This window comes from Melanotaenia boesemani, chromosome 2 (genome assembly GCF_017639745.1).
Source record: "Melanotaenia boesemani isolate fMelBoe1 chromosome 2, fMelBoe1.pri, whole genome shotgun sequence".
NCBI classification, from domain to species: Eukaryota; Metazoa; Chordata; class Actinopteri; order Atheriniformes; family Melanotaeniidae; genus Melanotaenia; species Melanotaenia boesemani.
Window position 1 is genome coordinate 25,144,191 of NC_055683.1, and position 11,643 is coordinate 25,155,833.

Consider the following 11,643-nt stretch of genomic DNA (forward strand, 5'->3'; position numbering starts at 1 on the left):
CTAAAGTAAACTACCTGTTTTCAATGATACCCACTAAACCATCCTCCAGCTGATTTAAGTCACTGGACTCACACATATCTAAATTTTTATGGAAAAATAAACCATCACGTATCAGTCTAAAAACTTCACAACAAACTAAAGATAGAGGCGGATTGGAGCTACCCAACTTTAATCGTGTTTTGTTAGCTAACAAGCTGCAGTATATCTCCAAATGGCTTAAACCTAGCAGTCTGGATGAATCATGGTTAGATGTAGAGCAAGCATTGTGTGAGGATGTGTTTATCTCTGACCTGCCATTCATCAGCTCAACCATCAAAACACACAAGTGTTTTAAAAGCATCAATATCAGTTCCTCTTTAGTGGCTTGGTGGGATTTTCTAAAAATAACCAAATCCTAACTTTTTCCATGTAAGTTTACACACCTCTGGAGCAACCCTGATATCCTGCAAAACAAAAAGCTTATCAATTTTACACAATGGAAAAATAAAGGAATAAAACAGAACATATAATAGAAAATGGAAACTTTTTGTCATGTAATATTCTCACTTCACAATATGGAATCAGTAGCAAAAAATTTTTAGAATATCACCAGTTTAAATCTATTATATGTAAAAAATATACCATTAATCAATTAAACTTACAGCTACCTATTAGGGTGGCAGAATTTATGAATCTCAGTGCCCCAAAACTATTATCAAAAACATATAAACTATTATCCAAACTAAAAGACTCAATCTGTCTTCCAACTTCAAAATGGGAGGGTGACTTATCCAGTAACTTTAATAAAGATAAATGGTCACAAATATGTTTAATTACCTTTAAAATGACTAAGAATTCAAATATGCAACTAATACAATTCAAAATTCTGCATAGAACTCATTATACAGGACAAAGGATGTTCAGGATGGGTCTGTCACAATCAAACATCTGCACACACTGCAATGAAAACACACCTGGCAACTATCTCCATGCCTTGTGGTCCTGCACACCTGTCCGCAGGTTCTGGCTTCAGGTATGTGTGGACATGTCAACATGGTTTAAATGTAATATTCCTACAATCCCCGCACTATGTCTACTAGGTGACTTGGGTGACATTAATATGGCAATTAACTCTGCACACATGATACGCACAGCATTATGCATTGCAAAAAAAACTATCCTTGTGAACTGGAAAAACAAAAATAATCTGTGTATTCAGCAGTTTAGGAATCTCTTAGTTGACCACATTAGTAGTAAGACAATGTCTGCCTCCTCAAAGAACTATTTAGCTGAATCTTGGGGGTCTGCCGCTGTCCCCAGCCTCTCATTCCCCCTTAGGGATGTGGGAGGGTGGGTACTTTCTAGGGTTGGTGACGGCTCACTGGCTGTGGTCCCTGAATGGCCCGGTCATGGGGGGCAGCCTCTCCTGGCCTGTCTTGCACTGGGGGGCCTCCTGGGGAGCGGGGGTGCCTAATGCCACTAGAGGCTCATCATCCAGAGGGAAGTTTGCTTCCCTCTGGACGTACATCCCCGGACCCCTCTTACTTCCCGCTCTCTCTGTCTCACACACACACGTAGGTAGTTGGGAGGCGTGGAGCCATACGGGGTGGAACGGAGGAGACCATTCAGTGGTCTCCTTGGATGCACCCCGTGGCGACTCGCCTCTCAGTTTTAATTGCACAAGACACCAAAACACAAGAAACACAACTCCTGGGTGGCCCGGCTCCCGGCTCATTGCGGTCACTGCCCCTCAATTTTAATTGCACACAACACACACTACCTAAACAGTCAGGAGCGGGGAGGGAGAGGGTATTGGGGACCTCTCACACCCCTGTTCCCCCTGTGTGTGGCCGGGGGCGGGCGGGGGGAGGGGGTTTCCCCCGGGGCCGGGTCCCGGGGTGGCTGCGCTGGTGGGCTGCTGGCTCTGTGGGTGTTGGGTCAAGGGGGTTTGCTTGGGGCTCACTGTCCTCTGGTCTGCTTGCGGTGTCCCCCACGGGGCATGGTGGGCGGGTTGTGTGCGGGGTGGGGGAGGGTGTGAGTGTGGGGTTATATAGGGTGCAGATTGGAGTAGGTGGGGAGTGGGGGGAGGGGGCTGATAGCACCCTGGTTCCCGGGGTGTATGGCTGGAACGTCGGGGTGTGTGCTGGCCTACGCCGGGTGGCTGTCTGGGTAGGCCTGGTCCTCCTAGGCATGTTGCGGGCCCTCTGCCTTTGGGGGGTGGGGCGGCCGCCTCTGGGCTCCTGGGGCCCTTCGCTTGGGCTGCCCTGGGTAGCCGGTCCCTGGCGGGGCCGGCGGCTGCTGATCTTGGCCCACTGGGACCTGAGCCCCGGGATCGTGGGGGGCTCTTGCTGGGGCTCCCCTCTGCCGCCCTTCGGGTGGGGCTGGAGTCATCTTCGTGGTGGGGTGGCTTGGGTTGGTGCTCCGGGTTTGCTGCTGGGGGCCCGGGCCTCTGGCCCTGGTCTGCCTCTGGCCTCTGTGGAGGCGTGGTCGCATTTGCATGATCTCACTCACCACTCTTCATCACTGATCACTCCTTGTTTCTCATGCTCTGCATGCTGACACAGTCACTGAGTTGTCCAGTGGATTTTAATACTAAGCGATAATTTTTTTTTTTTTTTTTTCCTGTGAGTTAGTATCTGGTTGCTGTTATGTCTTTTTGACTTGGTTATTATTTAAAAACTCTTAATGACTAGTTTTTTCTGTGTGTGTGTTTCTGTTTTTGTAAAAGTTGTAGGAAGTTTTCTGGTGTGTTCATGTACAGGTGTAACAGTCCCCTGATTTTCAAATAATGAAAATCAGGTGAAATGATTTCTGCATGTCAAAGATTTAATAAATGTTTTGTAATTACAGAACAAGGCATTGACAAGGAAAGTCTTTATTGTCTTGAAGATCGAGACATTGATTGTTTAATCCCAACATTAGGACCAAGAGCAAAATTTAAGAAGAGCTTAAACTTATTAAGGGTAAATAACCTGAAATATGAACTCATCTCTTTACATTTTTACATTTCACTTAAATCTCACATTATGTGAGATCCATGCAGCTTCTGGAAAACTTCTGTATAAATTATGATGGTATCAAATATAAAAATATCTCACTGGCACTGACAATGCACGCAGGGGATTTTACAATTTCTTTACACTTTTTTGTTTAAAACTATTTTCTTGACAGCAGGAAGAACAAAACACAAATGCGGGCAATGAGGATTTTTCTGTTCCAGTAAGTTTTACATCTTTTTACAATAATGAAATATGATAAATAAGTTGTGATAAAGTTATATAACTACAAAATTCTAAATCATACTTTCAGTGTCTTTTATCTCCAGCAGTCTGAGATTCTCAGACATTTAATGTGTGAAAAACATGCCAGTAGTTTTTATACTTACACACATTTGGCTGCGGAACGTCTCACTGGATGACTGTTGTTGATTGAGAAACAAGGATGTTTCTCAAGTTAGTTTCCTCTTTAGTTTCCTCTCCTGTGCCATCTAAGATCTTGAGTAACTTAGACAAATGTTATAAGAACATAAACTCAAATAAGTGTGTAGCTATCTTGTTGTGCATATTTTACATGAATAGATCAAAAGATAAAATATTCTTCAAGAGTCAGATATTTATGTTGATTTTTAGGCTGGACCATCTACACGTAAAAATGGTGAGATACCAAATATATTAACTTTTTTAGATACTATGTAACTTTTCAAAAATATAAGTCAAAATTTTTAGAGTCCCTGTATACAAAATACAAATGTTATCATTATGTCTTTTTTCAGCAAGGAAATAGAAAGCAGGATTCTCATGGAGAGACCAATGAAGGTCAACTACCAGCTAAGCGGCGATGTGAAGCATCAGGTTTTGTTTTTTTTTGTTTTTTTGTTTGTTTTTTTTAACAATTACAACAACTAGCTTGTTATACAGATGAATAATGCAATGACAGTTATGAGAATTTCTGTTTCTACACTGGCAACAGAAAAAAAAACCAATGTTTGGTTCTATAGTGTTTATGTCAATTAATTTTTTACATTTGTGGTTATGTTTTATTCTTTTCTTTGACACTGACAGAAGTAATGATACTCTCTGAAGTTAAGACACTAATGAGAAGTGTCTACATAAGTCTGCACAACCCAGGCAACACAAAGCTCAATGCTTTCCTGAAGTAAGTTTTGTATTTTCTGATTTCATGTAAGTTTCTACACAGAAGAACAAAACAATTTCTGTTGTAACTTATCCACAGCAGTTCTCTGAAATCAGCAAAGGGCACACCATGGCTGTCTGAAACATTTCTTTGTCTAGATTAAGACCAGTGAGAAATATAATTTATACCTCTGAGCTTAATACAATAATTTCTGTAGTAATCAGTTAAACAACGGTAACTGGCCCCGTTTAAAGGTTCAAAGGTTTAAAAGTTTAAAGGTTTAAAGGTTTAATAGTTTAAAGGTTTAAAGGTAGGTGTAACTGCATTAATGTGCATTATACAGTGACAGCAGGAGTTAAATTTTACTTCAAGGTGTGAACAGGATGAACTAAATGCAGGCATGTGTTTCAGCAAATTTCCATCTTTCACAGCATCTTAAATAAAAGCTTTCTGCACGTCTCTCAGTAATGATAAATAAAAGTCTATGATCAGATCAATGCAAATATTTTCAGTGCTTGTGTTTATAAATTAATCAATTTTGTCTGAACTCATCACAGGACTAAAATCATGGATTTGGAGACAGATAAGAGGGAGCTGGTTGGTGTCTTTGGCAGAACTGGAGCAGGAAAGAGTTCTTTGATAAATGCTGTCATTGGGGAGAAGAAACTTTTGCCCACTGGAAGTATCAGTGCATGCACCTCAGTCATGATTAAAGTAGAGGCTAACAGGCACAACCTGAAGTATGAGGCGGACGTTGAGTTCATTACAGCAGAGGTACAATTAACTGTGGATATGTTTATTCTGTCTTCTGAAAAAATACAGATTCTTCTTACTATTCAAATTATGACACTACGTTTTATTTTATTCCTCCCTTGTTTTGTTTTTTTACAGGAGTGGAAAGATGAATTGTGGTCAATGATTCAGCTCCGCAGGGATAATCCGGATAGTGAAATGGAAAGGGATAATGATGATAATGATCTTCGTGACATTGATGACAAGCTGTCAGCCCTTTATGGAAACGAGTGGAAAGAGAAAACATCTGAAAACCTCATGGACAACAAATACTTCAGAGAAATTCCAGAATTCTTCAAGCCCAAGAAGAAGACCTTGTCATGTGACTCAGTAAGACATTAAAAACAGTCTAACTTAAATTACTCTCATCATGCAGCACAATGCTGTACATCAATGTGCAGTAAATATAGAATAAATATCCACTATTATGCTCATAATTATAATAATACTCTGTCTTAAATATGCAGAGATCCTGGATTCTATCTTCAATCTAGGGTTTTTTATGTTTAAGCTGTGGGATCAGCTTCTAAAATCTTTCCCCTGTCTATTACAAGCCCTTATTGTCAAATGTAGAACATCTGTCCCACCGCATATTAATAAACACACTTTTATGTCTTGAAACTGTAAAAAATGTGTTTGTGTTAAGAAAAAAAGACAAACTACTTTTCTCAAGCTATTTATGAAGATTCAAAATCAAGCTGGTACAGGGACCATTTTCTGCTCGGTCTCTGCAGTCAGCAGCGCTGTTACTCTGCACTCAACCTCCCAGAAAATAGATTCTGTTCAAATAAAGGATACTAACTAAATGACAAAGTAATTTGATACTAACTACAGACGACTGGCTACAAAGTTGGGGAGTAGCCATGTTGAGAACTGGCCCCTCCCTTGTTGGGGCGCTGAGCTTGTTCTCAGCTCTTTGTGTCATCTGTCCTGCTGTTGTGTGAGGCTTCACCTTAAAGAGAACACGCCTACTCTGCCTCATGGTGTCTGATCTGACTCCATCTTGTGCTCTCTCTCTGTGTGTTTATATGTGAACCAGCATGTGTATGTGTATGCATGTGTAAGGAATGTGTAAATCAGTAAGTTGCCATTTGTTGGTATATTCATACACATTTATGGTTGTCAGGTTTGCACATTCATTAGAAAGTTAATTCTGCAGTTTTGTACAAAATGTTTTTTCCTCTTGGACTCATTCGTAGAAGTTAATGTTATTCATCATACTGATTTTTGTTATTGTATAGCACATTTTTCATTTGCACAAAAAGTTAAGTATTTTATTTTATTATTTATTTTATTTCACATATAGAATTTTTCATTTTTTACAGGCTCAAGAGCTAACAGCAAAATTTGTCAAGTACACAAGAAATGACACAAAACAAGGAGAAGGTAAAGAAGTAAGGAGGAGGTACTGGCCTCTGGTGAAGTGTGTGACTGTCAGGGTACCAAACAATGATCTTCTCCAGCACGTCACACTCGTTGACCTACCTGGAAATGGGGACCGTAACAAGAGCAGAGATGAAATGTGGAAAGGGGTAATATATAATCAGAATGTTGTTAATTTTTCTTTCTGAGCTAAAAATATTTACAATAAGTATTATACTGTTCAGATTGTTGGAAACTGTTCTACTGTGTGGATTGTGGCTGGTATTCATCGTGCTGCTGCAGAAAAAGAATCCTGGGAAATCCTGCAAAATGTCAGTAGTCTTATTGGAAATGGTGGCGAGTGTCAGCAAATTCACTTCATCCAGCTCTGGAACGCACTTCCTCCTGACCTCCGCAATATCGACTCTCTCCTCATCTTCATTTCCAAACTCAAAACTCATCTTTTCAGAACAGCATACTCTCTGTAACATTATTTTCAATCACATCCTCGCCACTCTGCCCTTTATGTTTAGATTATTAGATTGTGTTGTATATGTCTATGAGGGACGAGAAATGACAAAACAAGAAATAAATATAAAAATAAATATATACACATATAAATAAATAAATGCACAAATAAATGTATAAATGCATATATAAATAAATATAAAATAAATAAATATACATATAAATAAATAAATGCACAAATAAATGTATAAATGCATATATAAATATAAAAATAAATAAATATACATATAAATAAATAAATAAATGCACAAATAAATATGTAAATGCATATATAAATAAATATAAATATACATAAATACATAAATATTTTTATTCCTTTTTGTGTATTTATACATTTATGTATTTATTCATTTATTTATTTCTACATTTTTTTATTTCTACATTTATCTATTTCTACATTCATTTATTTCTACTTTTATTTATTTATTGCTACATTTATTTATGTATTTCTGCATTTCTACATTTATTTATTTCTTCATTTCTGTCTCCGTATGTTAATAAGGTGGGCGGTTCTAACATTTCTCTGCAGCGCGATTGGTTAACTGTGACAATCAGACAGAAGCAAACGATTCATACACAGATTCACATGAATGCATTCGCCTGTTCACGCTTTCATCCACGGTGTGGCAGTGAAGCCTATTTTTCGCTGGTTGCTGCCAGATTTAACCGCGAAACTTAGCAGAGGAATGACAGAAGAATGGCTTCGAGCGGGACACCATTAGCAGAGGTCTTGAGGAATGTGGCTGACCAACTAGAAAACGGTAAGTTAACAACCTGTCATGTTAAAAAAAATGTCCTCCTATATTGTCCACAAAACCAGGGCAACAATAAAAGTATTAGACAAATGTTCCTCCTTTTGCTCTCTTTAGCATTGCGGCCGCACAACCAAAGTTCACAATTTACAGCAAAACAGTTCACATGTTTAAAAATTAAGCAATAAGTATGTCGTGCAGAAACAGAATCTTCAACATTAGTTGCATAGTCTTGTAGATCCGAATTTTGTTCCAAGCAACTATAGGCTCCTAGACAGAAAAATGAGTGCTCGGTGAAAACGGGCAGTTGAGCTAGATTCTGCTCCGATCTGAAACACTGACTCACATACAGAATATGTGAGTATCATCATCATCGTAGAAAAGCTGAACGGAGTGATGGAGCCTCCGCTGCTCCGTTACCGGATAAAATATCAATGCCATGTCATGTTTGCATCTCTGTCTGCTGCAGTGATCGCGTGAGATTATTTTTTTTTTATTTTTAACATCACCTGATCTGTAGGGTAGGCTACCGTAGCCTTTGTTCCTACACTTGCCCGAATGTTAAAACTAAATCCATGCTATTTAATTAGGCTACATAAAAAATAGAGGTATAATAGAACAACAGCAGTACTACATTAGAATAGCATACAACTTTGTTACACGTAAAAGCCGATGAATTATCTTCAGCATACCTGTGTAGTTTTGGATTTGAAAATACATTTTCTGGCACCCACCATGAGCCATTCTACCATCTCAACAAAAGTTCAGTCTCCCTTACATTGTGAGACAAGTGTTACCTACAAGAAATCTAAATAAACTTCTGATCATCTATCTTTGTTGGCACTGAGATGCTGTCAACATTCTTACTGTACCTTACTACCAAACTAAATGCACAAAAAGTTATATGAAGCACATCTATTTGTTTGGCCTAATTTAAGTTTATTTAAATATGTTCTTTTTATTTCACATTAGGCTACTTGTCTGTAAGTCGAACACATTTTATTTTCATCACTTTTCTTCTAGTGTTTTCCCTACCTTGATTCAGTCATGGTGATCCGCTTATTTTATTTTTTTATTGGCCGCTAATGATATAACCAAGGCAGACAACAGAGGACAACACAAGCCAGAACACAAGCAGCTTGAGATGAGCAAGTGCCTTTTCAACTCCACTGCTCACTTTGCGTGCTTGATTGCTGAAATGAAAAAAAAAAAAAAACTAACAGATGCATTTTCTTTTCTCCTTTTGTAGCCTCTTCCAAGCTGCTGGAGAAAGTTGTGCAGTTCTGGGTGGGCTGGAATGTACTTCCCAGATACTTCGATGTTGAAGTGATTGAGAGTAGCTACCCCAAGTCTTCCACCTGCTTCCACACGCTAAAACTACCAAGACATTACACTGAATACAGTATCTTCAAAACAGATATCACTGCTGCCATTTCAACTGTTGATACTGGTTTTGGAATGATCTAAGCCTCATTTAAAAGAAAACAAATCACCACCTAGTATTTTAATTTGCCAACTTGGGATGTGTTAAGGCTCACTTTCAATTTATGTGAAGCATGTTTCTCTCTTAGGTTCAGTCCCACTGTTCAGTTGGTGTTTATTTAGTGGAACAGTTTTATCAGTCAAACAGTTTTGCTTTGACTGTGTGGTCAAAATGTCTACCATGACAAGAGTTTGATGTTAAAAGGGAGACCAATTATGGTGTGTAAAGAATTTTTATTCTTTTGACTTACCAAGGGCACCATAACAAATTGTTTTAGGATTCACAAAATGTCTGCCTCTATTAATATAAACATAATGTGTCAAAACAACTCTTAAAACAATAGGAAAGATTTTGTACAAGGCTCTATGACATAACCAAAAGTTATTGAAGGTAAAAAAAAAAAAAAAAGTTCTGCCTTTTTCATTCTCAAAGACTTTTCATTGCTAGGTCAACAAGTAAACGAGCAACTTCAAATATAGTATAATGTATGATTAAATCTTTCTGTACTTGAAACCGTATTTCACTGGAGCATCTCAGATAAAAGATTTACTGTCTCTATGTAAGAATCCAAGACATCAGACAGAGGACCATCAGGTTTTGGGAGGCTTTCCACTTCCTGTTCGGTCAGTGGGCGCTGCAGCTGAACCTCAGGGACCACAACATCCTGCTGCCGATAACCAGGTGGTCCAGTCCAGTCGACACCATACTCTACGTCAACCTATAGAATATGGTAATGAGGTCAGGGGGTCTGCTCAGACAAAATCCATTATGAAGTCACTGGAGTCACATGGATCAACTGTAAAAACAGCTCCAGTCAAAAACAAAACAGAAAAAATACAAACCTGGACAGGTTCTTGCTGTGCATCACGCTCATGGTGAGTCCACAGTTGAAGTGGTGACAGATTTCCCTCAGTGCTCAGTCGATGGCAGTTCCAGCCATACTTGAAAACATCAAGGTGCTTCTGGATGTGAGGGACAAAGCACAGGTGTAGAGCATAGAGATGAACTTCATTGTCTGGGTTTAGAAAACCTTCAGTCTCAAGGTTGTTGAAGATTGTGTAGAAGAGATCAAGTACTCCCACATAGACATCTCTCCAGAGCCGCTCTATTCTGATTGGAAAAAGGAAAAATGAATGTTTTTGTGTAATTTGGTGAACTTTTTTTGTCGGTAAGTATGTGGCATAAAACAGTGTATGTAAACTACCCATAAAAGAAAACAGGAGGTAGCTACCTTCAAATATGGACCATCAGTTAAATGAGATATAGATCTATCTATACACCACACACACTCTCAGTGTGATACTTATTTAGATAGATGTTTGATAAAAAGATTCTTACCTTTGATTATGGACACTTCTGCCAGAAATATGTGAATTCCTATTAAGTCCTCTGTTGGCCACCATGAAGCGTGCAACATCCACATTTTCCCCTCCTTTGTCTGACCTCAAACGGGATGGTACACCATAGACATCAACAGCTTTGAGAAAGCTGCTCAGGACTGTCGTTGCACGGTTGTTGGTGGTTGCATCCAGGTACACGATGAGGCGACTAAAGCCATCAATACCACCATGCACAACAATACGCCATCTGAAATATATTTATAGAAATGGTTTAAGAGCAACGGCCCAACCAGCTCTGTCTGTGTGCAAGCTTTGTGTTATGTGACACAGAGCTCTGATAAAATTAGGCTTAAGGTACTGTATCTCTAATATCTTTAAAGGGCATTGGCAGAACACGTTGACTCAGTAATCCCATTTTAATTTCACAAATAAAGTCTTGATGAAAAGAAATTCAGATCAACACAAAATTCTAGTTTACATATTTAATATTTGTTGCAATGCAATGTTCATTAAATGCCTCACAACTGAACAGGTGGATTCATTCAATTTATGGCTCGAGTTTTTGGATCAAATTTGTGTTCTGATCCATCCACCATGGATCGATAGAAATCTCAGATGAAAACCAAGTAAAAAGGGAAGCAAGGCAAGGATTAATCCCTGTATTGAGGTTTCTATGATTTTGTGCAAATAGTTAAGATCATTAATGCTATTCAGATACCTTATTAGTTTGTGATTGCCATCGATGTGCCACAAACTGTTGGGTGCTGGCACAGAGTACCTCCTCCGTCTCTGTGGGTTCAACTGAAGGGTTCGCAATAAAACTCCATGAGGATCCACACGCCGCATGGAATCCTGCACACGTTGTCCTACAACAGACAAAAATGGCACAAAATTACATGTACTGAAAGAAACTAGTTGATTCTTCCCCAATATCACGATAAATTCTAAATTAGCTTAATTCTTAACTTTTTGGTAAATTACCCCAATACAATGAATGGCTCACTTACTCTGTATGTGGATGCCCTGAGCATTCAGGTGACCAAGCATCATTTTGTAGCCACAGTTGGGCTGGTGTTGAAGAATCTGGGTCACTTTTTCATCAAGATCTTTGTCATCCAGCGGTGTTAACAGATCATGGACTCTGGTCAACAAAAACACACACAAAACAAATATAACCATAGCAGAAACAAAACAGTGATCGCAACGAGGGACCGTTGTAATCACCTCTGTACTTTGTTTTACTCCATCAAACAAAAAATTACTTCACTTGAAA

The 11,643-nt window shown here is 38.9% G+C and overlaps 1 protein-coding gene and 1 long non-coding RNA gene across 3 annotated transcripts; one reads left to right on the forward strand and one right to left on the reverse strand.

Annotated features, from left to right (window-relative positions):
• Positions 1–3,783: 3,783 nt before the first annotated feature.
• LOC121652219 lies at positions 3,784–4,843 on the forward strand. The gene is made up of 3 exons (XR_006012575.1): positions 3,784–3,830; positions 4,041–4,134; positions 4,671–4,843. It is a non-coding gene; the product is annotated as an uncharacterized LOC121652219 (long non-coding RNA).
• A 4,400-nt stretch (positions 4,844–9,243) lies between these two features.
• Positions 9,244–11,643, reverse strand: LOC121652157. Of its 2 annotated transcripts, XM_042004776.1 has the most exons (5): positions 11,378–11,643; positions 11,089–11,236; positions 10,369–10,617; positions 9,873–10,140; positions 9,244–9,748 (listed from the first exon to the last, which is right to left on the reverse strand). In XM_042004776.1, exons 1-5 carry the CDS (start codon positions 11,547–11,549, stop codon positions 9,551–9,553), a joined length of 1,035 nt encoding a protein of 344 aa, XP_041860710.1. In that variant the 5' UTR covers positions 11,550–11,643; the 3' UTR covers positions 9,244–9,550. The 2 variants fall into 2 exon arrangements, with proteins under 2 accessions (XP_041860710.1, XP_041860719.1); XM_042004785.1 differs by lacking the exon at positions 10,369–10,617.